At 31.2% G+C, this 18,233-nt stretch overlaps 1 protein-coding gene across 2 annotated transcripts in view; it reads right to left on the reverse strand.

The window, feature by feature from the left end:
* Nucleotides 1-18,233, reverse strand: part of LOC145295963 (uncharacterized) — a 372,355-nt gene that overhangs the window by 50,814 nt on the left and 303,308 nt on the right. For both annotated transcript variants that reach the window (XM_080141871.1, XM_080141870.1), the window contains exon 20: nt 8,191-8,272. In XM_080141871.1, the coding sequence (XP_079997997.1) occupies nt 8,191-8,272 (82 nt within the window). The remainder of the gene's footprint in view (nt 1-8,190; nt 8,273-18,233) is intronic.

Genomic DNA, 18,233 nt, shown 5'->3' on the forward strand with positions numbered 1-18,233 from the left:
TTTTATTAAACTATTGACACCAGATTAAAATGGCTGACTTGTTTATGAAGAATCGAAACCGCTCATTCTGGTTGATTTAATTTCATTATTAATTGTTTTTATTACTATTTTTATAATTAAAAAAAAAAAAAAAAAAAAAACATTTTATGCTATTGCATTTATGATTTCAATAAATATTTGATTAATCGTAAATTTGAGAAAATAATTCAATGTGAAATTATCAAAATTACGTTGTGAAGTTATTTCATAATTTCATTAATATAGAGATGTTTTTCATTTTGTTTATAGCGCAGGATTCTAGACTATAACAGTTACTAAATAGACTTTTTTTTAAAAAGTTATAATAATAACGATGATCACGATAATAATGATGATGATGATGATTTAACGGTTAGAAAGACCAGACGAGCATGAAAATTTTTTTTAAATAGATATTGCTATTTATTAATTAAAAATAAAATTGATTTTTTTAAATTTTATTTTATAAACCTTTTTATCATATATTTAATGTAAATAGCTAAAAAAAAGTTTTGATAACTTGATAATTAACTATTTTTATCAGCTTTCTCTACCTTTATTTACTGTGCAGGCAGGAAATGGGATCAAGGGACAAATAGCGTTATCTTCATCATTCCAATTACTGCTAGCAAGAGAGGTATATCGTAATTATAACTTCCCTTTTTTTTAATTTGTCAATTTCCTCATATCTACTTTCCTATTGAAATGTCTTGTCTTCTTTTTGACTGTTATCTATTTCTTTCTTTCTTTCTAGTTTTCATATTGATTATTTAATAAAATTGATAACATCAGTATGAAGCGCAAAAGCCATTTTGTTATTTTATGGTTAGCATGCAGTTAAGGTTTAGCAACATTATATCGTAATTTACATTTTCATAAAGGGACATAGAAGTGGTGTAAAACTATTGTTTGAGGAAATTAAGTTTACTCGTCCTGGAACGAATATTTTTTTAGTTTTATTAATACAGAGATGTTTTTGATTTTGTCTATAGCACTTTCCTTGTTTTATTTTGCTAATGAAATCGTTCCGTTTTTGTCAAACTGGAATCGGATATCTTCAGAGTTCTTGACATTATTAGTTGTGGAGCATATTTTCACTTTAAAGTCAAACTGCTGGTAAATAGCATTTGGTAAATAGCATTTGGTAAATAGCATGTTGCAGGAATGCTAAACACAAGTGTGAAGACGTTACTCTCCTGTTGTTTACTTACACAAATGAATTGCCAATGGATTTGTCAATTCAACGTGTAGCCAATGACTAGAACGCTGCTAACATTTAAAAAAACAAACAGATTTCTTAGTTGTTTGAAGATTTTATGGCCAACAGGTGGTTGCTTCTCTTAAAACCTGCTACTTCTTTTTTTTACTAGATTTGTAAAAGTAAAATTCTTTACATTTTTTTTTTTTTTAATTTCATTAACCCAAAGCATAGCATATTTCTAACCATGCATTAGGAGTTACTGTGTTAGGGGCCAAATTTATTGGGGCAATATAAGTAGGAAGTTAGGCAGCAATTTAATATTACATTTAAATTTCTGCATGTTGGTTTTGTTTGGAAAACAGGGAACAGGAAGGGATTTCTGAATGCAAGTGATCTAAGGAAAGAAACTTTCCAAGTAGAAAATTTTCCAACATCTAGGGACCGCTACAGTGAAGGGGTTAGATTTTGCTTCTAATCAAGTGGGTCGGGAATATTTTCGTTTTGGGAGACCAAGTGCAGTAAGTTCATCCGAGCACTTATAAACAAGTGCAGGGTTGCAACTCTGCAGTGATGCAACAAGGACTGGAGCTTGGCACACAATGCGAGACCTATTAGGTTAGAAATTCTTTTTTGTACCCTGTCCAAGAGGGAGAGACTAATACTTGGTCTACCAGTCCAATAATTACAGTAGTTCTTCTCTCATAAAATCATGAAGAAAATGCTTAAAATATTTTACTACTCCACAGTTATCTAAAAATAAATAAATAAAAACTAAGTATCATAAATCATACGTTATGCTACAAGATTTTAAAATTCTCTGATGCTTTTTGATCTGATTTTTGAAGTGGAGAGTTGGAATCAGAAGATTCCAATTTTTGAAGGAGCCAATCAAGAGTTTTTTTTGTTGTTTTTTTTTTTTTTTTTTCAGAAGACTTCCCCATATCTGTTTCATATTCAAATCAAAATATCTTGGTTTTCCAGTTTTATGGCAACTCCTTTTAAAACATTCACTTTTATATTAGTTAAACACCAGTCATTATTTTATCAAAACCGTAGGGGAGGAGGTATTCATATATTTCTTAGTATTTTTGTGCATAACTAATAGAAGATACTCCTACATAACGGGGGTGGGGGAGTTGACACTAGCTAAGTGGTTAATGACATGACACGGATTGAAAAACTGGGTGTGACGGATTCGAATCCACAGAAACACTTTTATCTAATCTACACTTGACTCGTGTCTCCTGGAGAAGAGCTAAATAAATAGTCTTCCATATTGTGTAACTAACAGCATAATTGGGGTCATCTGGTGAGAATTTGTTCTGTTTTGGGGCCTACCTCTCTACAGATTTTTTGTGTCTATCCACACACACACACTGATGTGAGGTCCCTACTTTAAATCTATTCTTAGTTGATGAAACATTCTACTCTCCATCCCAAAATCACTATGCCTTTTCAGCCAGATCTTGCCTTTTAGATTGTTTCTTGGGTATTCTAAATAAATTTATTTACTTTTATATCACACAAACTCAATTTTAATAGCCAACTTTTCAATGAATCCTTTACAACTCACTTTCCTGTGAATGGAAGGGAATAACAATAGATTCCACAAATGGAGAGAAAAATTCTTTTATGTACTCCTTTGTTAATAAAGCTATTCTGATCAATGGAATAGGGGAAAATTTGACTACTTTCTTGGATTGTTAATTACTAGCAAATTTATTTTGTCTCATATGTAAATATAAGATGAGACAAGATAAATTTGCTAGTAATTAACAATCCAAGAAATTTGAAGACTATTACAATTCTATATATAGTTGTTGATAAGTATTGATATTTCCATATTTCAAGTGCGAATGATACCTCGGAAGCATTACACAATTATTGAACTTGAAATCTTAATCTCCTTCTCATTCAAAGTAAAGAAAATATAAAGAATTTCAACTTTGAACAGAAAAAAAATCAATCAATTCTATTGATTTTCTTTCCATTTGACTAATGAGAAAAATTTGATTTTAGTAACTAATTTTAATCCAATCATTTGAAAAAAAAATTGAATATGAAGGAAAATTTTAGAAAGGAAATTTGTTGCTTTTATAGTTAGTAATACTATCTTTTTGGAGAATAGAGACATATTTTATTCAGAATAAATCTACTCTAACATATACACAGCTAGATGTACATACCCAGCATAATCACATTCACACATCGGTTCTTGTTAGATCACTAAAGTTAAGCAACATTGAGCCTGGTCAGTAACAGATGGTTAACCATTTGGGAATACTAGGCACTGTATGTATGTAGGAGGATATTAACACCTCCCTACAAGAACTGCAAAAACCTAATGCCGTCATCTCCTCTGACCAGGATATACATTTGATTGGGGATCGCTTGTGACTGCTGGGATATATATTCATATCCAGCATTGCCCGGTAGTGTTTTTACTTGCAATTTCTTTTTTTTTTTTTTTAAACATGCCTTTTTAAAACATTTTTTGTTGCTTCAAACTAAATACAGTAATTTTTATTAAACAATTGTCCTTAAAAAAAAATTAAAAAAAAAAAAAAAGCATTTGTATGAAAATAATTCTGATCTAGGCAAAGTATTATCTAGAAGGAATTAAATGATGAAAAAAATCAAGAAAAAAGATTGCCATTATTTCATATATCAGAAAGAAGCTTTAGTTTATCTGTTTCATAGCACATTAATCCTTTTGTATTATTTAAATAAATATTCTAAATATTTTATGTCATTCACATTCATCCATTTATTCGAAGTCATTATCCAGCTATAAAGAGGGAAGACCGAGTGGTCAGCCAAACTTGCTCACCATGTGCAAAATCCAGATAAAACCATGGAGACGATCATAAGAAGAATATCTAATGTATTCTAATTTTTTTTATTACTGAAATTTGTCTCCTACACTATACAAGATGTTTTGTGTTTAAAAACTATATTGTTGTTACATTTTGTGTAGATAATATTAGTAAACAAGCGATTATTAAGATTTTATGGCTGAAAATGAGCAAAGAGTATCACAAAATGAAAATGAGCAAAATGTATCGCAAAATGAAAATAAGCAAAGAGTATCTCAAAATGAAAATAAGCAAAGAGTATCACAAAATGAAAATAAGCAAAATGTATCACAAAATGAAAATGAGCAAAGAGTATCACAAAATGAAAATAAGCAAAGAGTATCACAAAATGAAAATGAGCAAAATGTATCACAAAATGAAAATAAGCAAAGAGTATCTCAAAATGAAAATAAGCAAAGAGTATCACAAAATAAAAATAAGCAAAGAGTATCACAAAATGAAAATGAGCAAAATGTATCACAAAATGAAAATGAGCAAAGAGTATTGCAAAATGAAAATAAGCAAAATGTATCACAAAATGAAAATAAGCAAAATGTATCACAAAATGAAAATAAGCAAAATGTATCACAAAATGAAAATGAGCAAAGAGTATCGCAAAATGAAAATGAGCAAAGAGTATCACAAAATGAAAATAAGCAAAATGTATCACAAAATGAAAATAAGCAAAATGTATCACAAAATGAAAATAAGCAAAGAGTATCACAAAATGAAAATAAGCAAAGAGTATCACAAAATGAAAATAAGCAAAGAGTATCACAAAATAAAAATAAGCAAAGAGTATCACAAAATGAAAATAAGCAAAATGTATCACAAAATGAAAATAAGCAAAATGTATCACAAAATGAAAATAAGCAAAATGTATCACAAAATGAAAATAAGCAAAATGTATCACAAAATGAAAATAAGCAAAGAGTATCTCAAAATGAAAATAAGCAAAGAGTATCTCAAAATGAAAATAAGCAAAGAGTATCTCAAAATGAAAATAAGCAAAGAGTATCACAAAATGAAAATAAGCAAAATGTATCACAAAATGAAAATAAGCAAAATGTATCACAAAATGAAAATAAGCAAAATGTATCACAAAATGAAAATGAGCAAAGAGTATCAACAAATTAAAATGAGCAAAAAGCATCAACAAATGAAAATAAGCATGAGTACTACAAAATGAAAATAAGTTAAGTGTATTATAAAATAAAAAACGAGATTCTTACAAAATTCGAGCCTGTGCCAAAGAAGAGTAGCTATTTATACATTTTTGGCTTTCTCTGGGCGTTATCTATTGTTACTCCTATACACCTTTGTTAAGTGATCCTTCTTTAAAGACACAGATTTGAATATTGTACAAGTCTTTTTTAACTTTATGACATTCTTTGCTTATTTTTATCCCAATGAACTAAATAATTGTTTGTTTTGTAATATTTGTGCCAACAATAACATGAAAAAGGCAAATACATAACACATTCTAATACGTTCAATTCTGAAAAATATCATCAATGAAAGGATTGGATTGTTACATTTGAAATTCCTTGCACTTTTTATTATTTTTTTTTTATCTAGGCAATCGATTCCAATTTAAGAAAGAAAGACATACTGAAGATGAAGGTTTTCTTCAAAATATATTTATGAATTTCAATATAAATTTCAAACAAAATAAATGTCTGTTTATTTTGTAATAATGCGTTGTTTTGGCTTCAAACGTATCTAATACGCATTTTATTTTATTCAAACTCAACCAGCGCTTCTAAGGAACAAAAACCTTAACGTGAATTCCGCGTGGCTAAACGCACCATTCCGAGATTTAACTACCGTAAAAACAACAAACGGACTTCTACTTGCTGATTTTCTGCTCCAACAACAACATGACAAAAAAAAAAAAAAAAAGAAAGACATACTGATGATGAAGTGTATCTTCGAAATGTATTTATAAATTTCAATATAAATTTCAAACAAAATAAATGTCTGTTTATTTTGTAATAATGCGTTGTTTTGGCTTCAAACGTATTTAATACATATTTTAAATAGCTAAATATCTCAAAATTGACCAGAGATGGTTCATAAGAATTTAATCACCAAACAATATTTACTTATAAGAAACAAATAGAATAATCAAAAATGCTAAGAAAAATTATAAACACATTATCTAAATAATATGCTAAGACAACTTCATATACGTTGTCAGTCTCCACCCTCTTTATTTTTTTAAAGATGAGATCGCTTGATCATCATAGAGAGATATGTTCTCTGATGGCTTCCCAGTTAGCTTTTTTGTAGTACCTTGTGATTTTGAGCAATGGCTACTCACTTTGGGATTGGGATGTCTACTGATACCACTAGGTGGTCTGTGTTTCAAAGAGGACTGCGGACATTAGGAAACTACTCCTACCTGATAGTATCCTGTACCTTTACAAAGCCACCATTCGCCCATGCATGAAGTATTGTTGCCAAATCTGGACTGATGCATCTACCACTAGTCTCTCCCTCTTGGATAAGGTTAAAAAATCTAACAGGTTCCACTTTGTCAACTAGGCTCCAACTCCTGTCCCATCACTGCAATGTTGCATCCCTGTGCTTGTTTTACAAGTATTTGAATGGAATGTGCTTTGATGAACTCATTGCACTTCAATGTACATATCCCCGACAAACACGCTAAGAGGCAAAATCATACTCCTTCATTGTTGAGGTCCCTAAATGCCAAAAAGCTTTCTACTCTAATAGCTTCTTCACTAGAATAGGTAGACTTTAGAATTCCCTTTCCTGCTACCTGCTTCCCTAACGGTACTGATATGCAGAAGTTCAAATGTAACGTAAGCCAACATCCTAATCTTTCTTAGACATGTTCCAAATTAGTAGCCCTTTATGTCCAAGTGGCAATATGTCTTGTCTGGAGTGAAGGTGAGTAAAAAAAAAAAAAAAAAAAAAAAAAAAAAAATTAATGTAAAAATAAATATTTTTTAAAATTTCATCTGATGGCACTCTTATATCAAATGAGAAACTCAAACTAATCAAACTACAGTTTCTTGCACTTCAGATTATCAAAGTGTAATATCTGTTCGAGGGTTTGTATTACTGTACACATAGATTCAAAAAAGTTGTCAAAAACAAATATATAACAAACAAATGTTATCAAAGGCAAGATAAGTTACTTTTCTACCAAACTGGATATAATTTTCGTGTTTTTATTCAATGTAACATTCATTCAGCTCGAAAAGCTGACAGTGTTTACCGATGTATTGGAAAATTCAAAATGGCGCCCGACTGTCTCTTTAACACGGTAAGTTTGGGAAAAGATATTATAAATAATAAACTAGACAAAATACTATTAAAAAACAACCGAATATATGTCAACTTATGTCACGGTAACATATATTGAGCGAATTTCTAACAGTATTTTGTCTACTTTATTATTTATAATACCTTTTCCCAAACTTACCCTCTCCGAGAGAGAGTCGGCTGCCATTTTGAATTTTCCAATACATCGGTAAACACTGTCAGCTTTTCGAGCTGAATAAACATGTTACATTAAATAAAAACACGAAAAATATGTCCACTTTGGTAGAAAAATAACTTATCTTACCTTTGATGACATTTATTTGTTATATATTTGTTTTTTGACAACTTTTTCGAATCTATGTGTACAGTAATACAAACCCCAGTTCGATCTAAAGACGGGACAATAATATTGTGGGGTCAGCATTCATACCGGATGCACACAGAATAGAAAATCAAGAATTTTAGAGATAGATCCCTATAACCAGATATATTCTAAAACTGCATTAACCAGAGTGCTTCGATAAGTATTTTACAGTTTGAACAAAGCTGGTGTAGTAATATTGTCGGGTCTGTGTTTCGGGCATCCATAGAATGAAAAAAAAAAAAAAAGAAAAAAAGCAACATAACTGAGAGAGAAAAAAAAAACTTTAAAAATAAATATATTATAAACACTTTTTAAAACTTATATTTTATGATGAAAATAAGCACAAAATTTTCCATAGGATACAACTAGAATTTGGTTCTGAAAATAAATTAAAAATAATAAAAAATAAAATAAAAACAAAAGAAAGAAGGATAACTTAAATTTTTTTTTTTTTTTTTTACCTTTTCTGGAACATTCTTTTTCTTTGCAAATATATCGATATCTCCAAATAAGGAAACTCCGCCAACTGGTTTCTTTTTCACACTAAAAATAAAAACCGAGAAAGAAAAATTTGATGGAATTTTATAAAACTGGAATTTATTACATACAAAATATAATTCAATAGTAGCGTTGCATCAGAAGTACAAAGATATGGACTATGGATTCCAATTCCATAGCCTGCGTGAAATGAACCGGGAGGGAGGGAGGGAGGGAGGGGAGAACCAGATTTATTAGTCACTGTTGGAGGACTAAAGATGTGATGTACTTTTGTGGATGCTAAAACAAGGTTATTCATGGGGAAATTGCATAGAACTTACATCAAGCGACTAACAAAAAACATGCAATGCAGCTATGAAAACCTGGTTTGATGGATGATAGTGTGAAATAGCATAAGAGAGTCAAAAAGATCTGTGATACCAGCATGACTGAATGATGATGATGCTGATTTTGTTGTTCTTGTTATGTAAGAGAACGCAGATGCGTGTATGGCGGCTATATGCAAATATCGAACTGTGTGTGAAATGACGTCAAGGTAAGGAAAAAGAAAAAGACTAAAAAGAGAGGACAGAGGCCAGAGAGAAGGAGCACAATCACGTTTGGGAAAAGTACCTGGAAATAAATGTTGTTATTACAAAAAAATGAAAAAAAACAAAAAGAGTCAGTCGAGTTATTACTTGTTCTATGTTCCCTACAACATAGTCTGCTCAATATGTTGAATCTACATGTGTAAAGGTGTGTAACGCTGCAATTATTGTTGTTGGCGAGAACTATTCATTTGAAATGAATCAAACGATTTTTGTTGGCAGTCGTTTCCCTGATATCTTTCTAGTTAGAATTCTTTATCGAAAGACATCAGATACTTACAGGAGAGACCACAAAAAATTGCCAACATCCCTAAGTGAAAGCATTTTTGTAGAACAAACTGGATGATGCTGATGATGAATAAGAATTGCAAGCTCCATCTTTCCTAAAATGGAAATGATTTTGAAACATTTAAGGCAGACAATTGTTTTATGAGTTAAGGAAATTCAACAATGCCGCACAACAAAATCCATGCTGTTCATGGGGAAAGATTCTTCAAGCCAAAGAATTTACAGTAAGTGGTTTGCAGAGTTTAGATAAGTTGATTTCAGTTTAAGAGATGCACGGCAAAAAAGGTTGTTTTTATTGAATTTAATGATCACTTGCTTTTTGTCGGAAGTTAATCAAAATAGTGCTGTTAGAGTTGAAAAATTAGTGCTGAAGTTAAGTTCAAGTCATTCAACAGTAAACCAACATTAAAAACATCTGGGCAAAGTACGTAAACTTGTAAAGAGTATGTATCTCATGATTTTATAGAAAGTAACCACAAAGCACAATATTTGCACTTTTTATTTCATGTATCTACATCAAATTTTATGTATCTTTTTTTTTCTGTTTAGGAGACATCACTTATCAAGGTCTGGAGACCACTCAAGGATAAGAGTTAATAAGTGTACAGTAGTCAATGGGACAATATCGTAGTAATCATTAGTAGTTGAAATTTGGTGTATTGGATTACTTTAGGGGACAGCTTATCAAGAATTTGTTTACATTGGACATAAAGACAATCATACTGTAGTTAGCTGGAAGACAGGCAAATGGGAGAGAGTTCCACAGGTATACAGTTCTAAGAAAGAAGCGTTGTTCATAGAATCCACGTTTAGGCACAGATAAAGAGTGGGTGAAATTATTGATAGTGGTTTCAGTTAGACGAGTATTTTTTGTGAAAGTTTGGCGATAGGGTACTATAGATTGGAGCTCAAACGAGCACATAGCATGAAAATAACGATAGAGCAGAGACAGGCTCGCAACGTCTCTTCCGTGAGCAAGAGGTTGCAGGGAAGAGAAAAGAGCATCCCCTACTAGGCTATGAAGTTTATCTTGAACTCTGTCAAGGCATGATAGGATATTTCTAGCAGCTCCTGCCCAGTATTTATTTTAATAGTGCTCAATACGTGAGTAGAGTTAAGTAGCGAGTTTTGAAAATTTATATGGCAATTAAGTTACACAGAATTTTCCATATTTCATCCTTGTGAGGATCAAACATGCAAAACTTACTACATGTTTGTGTGTGTGTGTGTGTGTTACAGAAGATCTGAACAACATTGGTACTGTCAGTTCCAAATCCAGCACAAAAGGAACCAGTCTCTGATCACTTATACTGGATTCTCATCAGCCTCTGTTAATGTCTGTCATCAAAGGCTGATTTAGCGCCCAACATAAGATCAGAACCTGGTGTTTTTTGTGTTGGATTTGAAACCAATGGTACCAATGTTTTTCTGATCTTCTGCAACATATATATAAATAAATATTACGCTCTTATATTGATTTTTATTTATAATCAAGCACTTTGATTGGGCTCTCTCTCACAAACCTTACACACACACACACACGCACCCACCCACACACACACACATATATGATTATTATCTAATGATGAAATAAAGAATATTTTATGAAAATGTAACAGACACTGCCTTAGGAAGTACAAACAAGTTAAATCTGCCAACAACTCTAAAAGTAATAAATTATTGGTACTCTTGCATAATTTGACTCGAATTCTCGTGAATTCCCGTCAAGCATGGATCGGGTGAGACCGACAATTATCGGTGTCAGCCGAGCGTCGTAACAGACGCAGACTAATGAAAAAAAAAAACAAACAAACAAAACAAACTGGAAAAAATACAAATGCAAATAATTAAAAATAACAAAAAAAAAAAACTACCTTGAAAAATAAAAACATATTTATTTCATTTTAGTATTTAATTTTTTTTTTTTTTTTTTTTTCAAAAATATTTATCAACAGAAAGTTTGTTTTTTTTCTCCAAGATAAGATTTTTTAACCGTATAATTGTTAGGTGAAAGTACAAGTTTTTTTGTTTGTTTTCTTTTTTGTAACCATATTTTTTTTCTTGTTTTTTTTTATTTTCAAGACTTGTTGTTCAGTCAAGTTCTTTTGGTGGCACTGTCCATTTGTACATCTTCAGGAGAAACCATCCTTTACACACGATCTTTTTTTAAGTAAACATTTGTGCTTACAACCGTTGCACCTCATTTTTTTGGAACAGCAATTTCTTCTGACAATATGAGATTGTCTGCATCAATGTTTTCATTTCTTTTTCTAACACGTATAGATTTATTTTCTTGTCTGTTATTTTTCTGTTTGGCGAGTTTGAAAATATATTTGTTTGTCAGCTTTTTTTTTTTTTGGTTTAGTCGCTTTCTTCCAATTCGAGTTAGCGTTTCAACATTTGAATAACGCTCAACTGAAACCGATGATTGTTGGTCTCACCCGATCCATGCTTGACGGGAATTCACAAGAATTCGGGTCAAATTATGCAAGAGTACCAAATTATTTTTTGATTGAATAATTTAACTCAAGTTATTAGTTCTACTCTCCTAATGATTGTAGTGTCTATGTAAGGCATATGGTGATTTTATGTTAGGGATAACAATAATACATTCGAACAGTGGTACCCAATCTTTATTTTGTTTGGTCCGCATCCCTCAAGAAATTTCCCTCAAACCTTGTGTAGGATGTGAGATTGGGGTTTATCAATTTTTAAGACCAAGATTGCGTGTGTCACAATTTTATTGAAGTCGAAAGTAGGAGTGTATCCATGGGATCATTAAAGGTAAATTTTACCGGGACCACTGATTAATAGATAGGTTTCACCAATTCACATCCTTACATAAATAAAAATATAAAAATGAAATCTGGAAAATATGACACTCGATAAAGAACACAAAATTACTGTATTAACTTGAAATAAACAACATTTAATTTATGTGTTAAAAATATTAGTTTAAATTGTTACAACATAAGTGTTTTCTTGTATTGAATGTTTATAATGATGGATTAATGAAGTGAGGATTTTGTGAGAATGGTATGAGGTTTGAAATTACTGATTTCTTTATGATCAGAATGGCACACGTGGGTTTAAAGGTTCATTTGGCTATTTTTGAGAAAAACAATCCATAAATTATATAAGTGAATGCGTGTGTGTGTTCATATTATAAGAACAGCAGTTTGAAATAAAATTGTTTAAAGGAAGATTTAAATTCTCGTTCGATGTAGTAACTTTCCATGATGGGAATTAAAATTCATGTGCATTACGCGTAATATCAGGACGGAGGTTTTAAAGTCCCCTTCAGATGGAGTTATCCTAAACACATGCTGCTCTTGAGAAATTGAAGAGGAAACTGATTTGATTTTTGGCAGGCAAATCTTTATATACAGGTCTTTTTGAACATTCCAGCCTGTTCACTGTATTTCTTTGTGAGGGAGCGTAACAGTTTCTTTTGTTTTATGCGTGCGGTGGTCGCATCCCGACGTCATGTACCTATGTGTTCTCCATACACGTGGGCATTAAACCGGTGATCACTATGAAATGTTCCTGTCGGGGATTTATTCCGGTTGGGCATTGAGGTTGCTAGACCCCCTCCCCTCCAATTTCTGAATTCACGTTTAAATATATGGTTGGATTAAATCTATTCAGTCATGTATTTAATGGTCATTTAAAAATAATACTTAACCCTAAAATGAAAGCAAGAAGTACATTGCAAAAGAAAACAAAAAAACAAAAGAGTAACAATAGCCTATTTTCGATGTAAACTTTTCTCGCGCCCCCTGAAATATCGTCTCGCTAGCACCCCAGGTTGGATATCCCTGCATTAGACACAGCCTGAAATATTCAATGGCATTCACAGTAAGCATTCTTTGAATGAAAAGAAACTAAAGAAAATACTTGACTAAGTTTAGATGTGATTTCAACTTAAAAGATGCACCATGAAAAAGTTGTTTTATTGAATTTAATTATAAGCTGTTTTTTTTTTTTGTCAGAATTTGATTAAAATAGTGCTTATAGTGCTGAAGGATTAGTGTATAAGCTGAGTTCAAGTCATTTAACTGTATAACTGTTATATATTGAGGTAACCTTAGTAAGGATGAAGATGTAAGTTGTCTTATTCAGATTTGAGGCACGGGAACAGAAGCACAAAACAAAGTATCAATTTAGACGATGAGAGTGGAGCAAATTTATTTAGCAGTAAAATGGAATGCATATGTTAAAAAAGTATGCGCTCTCTCTCTCTCTCTCTCTCTCTCTCTCTCTCTCTCTCTCTTTCTCTGCCTGAATAATGTACTCGAGATAAAATAAACATGTATTTTTAGTACAAACATCTTTGTGTAAATTATTGGTAATTAGCAATGATCCAGTCAGGACATACAATCGCTGCCCTCCCAAATAAACCAATATCAGTTTCACCTCGAGTAGCGCCACTTCATCCTGTAATCTCTTTGACCATTTGAGACCATCAATATCAACCTCAAAGAATTTAGATTGCAACACACTATTACCAACATGTTGGGAAAACGAATGGAAGAAACCACAAAGCACGAGTGGGAATTTCCACTTCTCTACACTCTTGCGAATACACCATTTTGAAGAAAGGAGGCAAGACAGATTAGTAAGTGGTGACAAAAAAAAAAAAAAAAATGAATATTTTATAAAAATACAAAGCTATTCAGTCAGTAGTTGATTGAGGGCAAACAGGGCTAAATACAAATCTAAAATGAACTTTCACCCTCCCAAATGTTATGTTTGGTCAGATTGTGCTAATGAGATCTACTTAATGTTGCTACCATCCGATGCAACAATTATAGCAAACACCGAATACCCGCAATTAGAATACTTAAACTGTGCTTTGAAGAAAACAAGACTTATTTTTGTGTATCACAAAGGAGTGGTGTTCCATCCTGATAATACAAAGCCACATTCAGCAACGATAACGTCAGAAGAAATTGAAGAGTTCAACTGGTGGAAGAAAAAAAACATCATAATTTTTTTTTTTTTAACTTTTATTTACCTTAAACAAGTTATATTGCCACTAAAATGCTGCTGCAATAATGGCCAGATTTCTGTAATATTAATAACAATGTTAGCTGGTCAAATGGCAACGTTTCCTCTTGTACGATAGGCATGGTAGAAACTTGTCATTGACAAATTCCCATTGACTCAAGAGCTTATGTAATATAGCCATTGAAGCAGCCAACCACAAGTTAGACGTCAGTATGCCAGGAATCAGAGTTGTGAGAATGCTAGGTATCAGAGTCAAACTCCTGAGAATGCTAGGAGCCGAACTTGTGAGAACACTAGGAGTCAGAAGCTGAATATTTTGGAATTCTAGGAGTTGGAATTTGAATTTTTTAAATTCTGGGAATTGGTGCTGGACTTTATACCTTACCACTCTGATAAAATGATAAATTTAATTTTTCACTATAAAGTTATCGTTTTTCATCTTTTTTGCTTTTTTATTTTTAAAGAATCTATTTTAAATTTAGATGTAAAAAAAAAAAAAAAAAGAGAAAAACAGTTACTTGTTAGGTCATTAGTCAAGAATAGGGCTATTTTACCTCCAAGTTCTTTATTTAAGTCCGAAACCAAAATATTCTACAAACTAATAATATAAGAAAACGGACACCAAAAACAAGTATACATTTATTTACAGTAGAAAAAATATAAAAACCTGAAACCATAACAATATATAAAAAAACATCAACATAGTTCCTACACATGCATAATAGCATTTCACTGCCTTTTTATATAGGATATATGTGAACAACCCAGACATTCTGCTGGACATGAAACCAGAGACTTTACTGAATGACCTATATTTTTAACCCCCTTTTAGGGTCAGGAAAAGGAAATAACTTGTTGGCATCAGGGGATTTGTTTCCTTACACCCTTTTATTCTTCAAAGCTTGCAGTCTCTAATTACCATCTATTTTAAAGTTCACAAATTATTTAGCTGGACTTATTCTTAATATCTCAAATATAAAAAAAAACTCTCCTTTTCACATTTTTTTTCTCAAAACTAAAAGGTAAGAAAGTCATGAATCATTGGAAAAAAGTAATTGATAATGGTGAAATTCATATTAATAATTACATAGAGTTAGCTAAGCATATATGTTTATATGTTTTTATAGGGTAAACTCCAAAACTAATTAACCGATCATTATGAATTTTGGAACACAACTGCTAGGTAGTCGGTAATATGGACTATATTTAGTTTAATTTTGTTTTTCATTAATACTTTCTATTTTGATAAAATTTTTCCCATGCATATTACGAGACATCAATAAAGATTTCAAAACTTTCAGTTTATCTAAAATATTTTAAAGGTTTGTTAGGAGGCATAATATAGACGCGACCTACCACTTGGAAATTCAAATATTTCAGATTTGCATTGAATTTGATCCGTAGTTATGAAGCACAGATTAAGTAAGATTCATTGAATTTCAATTTATTATTATAAGTTTGAGCCACAAATCTTAAACATTTTTCTAGAATCAAAATCATCTAATGAATTGAAAGAAGGATTCTAGAGATGAGGTTTAGTAGCATATATGTTATTTGTTTTTGTTTACGATACTTTGTGAATGAATTCAATTATTTATGTGAAAGTGCGTTTTTACCTAAATGCGAGTTGGGAATAATTTTCCCTTTTACCAATTTCGTACCTCTAAATAGGGGAGCGGCATAGCTATTATTTTTAAAATATAATCATCCACTGACACGTGTTTCGTCATCTATTACTCATCAGAGTGGCTGAATCTAGCGAGATTCGAAATCGAGACCCCATGGTAAGAAGCCTAAACCTCTACCACTGGACAATCTTGCATGACTGCTGAATGTATCGTGTTTTTATGTAAATGTTATTCATTTGTTTTTGTTTTTGATATTTTTTGACTGAATTCAATTATTTATATGAAAGTGCATTTTCACCTAAATGCAAGTTGGGGTACCAAATTGGTAAAAGGGAAAATTATTCCCAACTCGCATTTAGGTAAAAATGCACTTTCGTATAAATAATTGAATTCATTCAAAAAATATCCCAAACAAAAACAAATGAATAACATCTACATAAAAATGAGATACATTCAGCAGTAGCAGTGTCAGAAACCAATCTTAAGAATGCGTGAAAAAAATTGAATAATTCGACCTCCTATTTTTACAAGCTTATAACTACTTGAAAAGTGTAATTCAAACCCTAATTTTTTTTTCAGTTAAAGGAGCAAAGACCAAATTTAAAAAAAAATAACAGGTTTAATAGCAATTTATGCAATATTTGTTTTTTTTTAAATTGGTTTTCTTTAAAAAAGATTTGAAGGAAATAAAAATTTTTTTACTTACTTCGGTTATAAAAAAATCGATATAAATTCGAAAAAATCACTTGCCTATAAAAAATGTTTAGTTCCATTCTTCATTGTTCAGAATTTATCCATATTTATGTCTTAAATTCCATTTATTTTTTAAATAAAAGAATTTTTTAAACACCTGTTTGAAAAAAGTGCGATAATGCAAGCATTTTTACGTCTTCATCGAAAAACCGGAAGTCGCCATTTGTCCTTGTTTGAACTACGGATGGACAGAAGGCAGTAAAAACCACACATTCGCATTAGCCATGTAGCCTTTTGACTGAAGAAATATGTGTTCCCATAGTTTAAAAATAGTCAAATTTTACTTATAAGAGTTTGCCTTAAAAAAAAAAAAAACACTTGAGGATATTTTTTTCTTTTCTCAAAGAAATACATACATTTTTGATTTATTATATTTTCATTCTTCTTTATCAAGTGAAGTTTTTTTTTTTTTAAATATCTAAAAAAAAAAAAAAGAAAACATATTGAATGAAATAGAAAAAATTGTCGTCATCGTCCATTACTTACTGGACAATATAAGCAGAACATAGGCTTCCAATTAAAAAAAAATCAACGTGGCTTTAAAAAAAAAAGAAAAAAAAAGAGGTTTTACACTTTGGACTTTACAGGTAAATTCCCAAAAATAACACTTCTTTTTTTTGTTTTAATTTACAATATATTATTTATTGATCTTTTATCTTCAATTTTGACATATAAAACTTTGGTACATAAATTAATTATAAAATTTTAATAGACGTTTCAAAATTGGGGGGGGGGTTGAATTAAAAAAAAAAAAGTTTATCTCCTCATGAGGACAGAGATAAAAACAAGGTCGGTTTTTAATATGGAGAAATTCCATCTCCCCAGAAAGGGGAACTCTGGATTGGGACAAAAACAAATACTGCACCTTATTCTAGAAGGAATTCTCATTTACTGACTGAAAACAAAAGATAAAATGTATTACAAGAACCGATACTACACTTTGCTCCTAACAAAAATGCTAAAAATTGAAAACTGATCCCAACTCCCTACTTTTGATAACAAAACAAAAAAAAAAAAACAGATAAATTAAATTTTTTTTTCTTGTAAATTATGTTACTGTAGAATAGTCAAATATTTTAAATATTTCCTTCACGTTTTTATGAAAAAGCAGAACCTCTTGTAACTGATTTTGGCAGAGTATTGTTGCCACATTTGGACTGTTACACCTCTCCCTCTTGGACAAGATATAAAAAAGACTTCTAACCTAGTAGGTCTTGTACTGTCTGTCAAACTCCAGCCCTGTTGCATCACTGCAGAGTTGCAACCCTGCACTTGTTTATAAGTGCTCAAATGAATTTACTGTACTTGAACTCCCAAAATGAAAAATATTTTCGACCCACCTAAATAGCAGCAAAATCTAACCTCTTCACTGTAGGTCCCTAGATGTTAGATTTTTTTTACTTTCAGAGTTTCTTTCTTTAGACCACTTGCCTTCAGAATTCCTTTCCTGTTCTGTTTTTCCCAAACAATACCAACAGAAATTTAAATGTAATATTCACTTACTGCCCAACTCCCCACTCATATTGCTCCCAATAAATCTAGTCTCTAACACAGTAGCGCCTTATGCACAGTTAGAAATATGCCTTGCTTGGAGTGAATGAAAGTAAAAAAAAAAAAGTAAGATTTTTTACTTTTACGACTCTAGTTAAAAAAAAAAAAAAGAACTAGCAAGTTTCAAAAGAAAAGCAACCACCTGTTGGCCATAAAATCTTCACACAACTGAGAAATCTGATCCATTTT

This window comes from Euprymna scolopes, chromosome 16 (assembly GCF_053919585.1).
Source record: "Euprymna scolopes isolate OS-2025 chromosome 16, ASM5391958v1, whole genome shotgun sequence".
Classification (NCBI taxonomy): Eukaryota; Metazoa; Mollusca; class Cephalopoda; order Sepiida; family Sepiolidae; genus Euprymna; species Euprymna scolopes.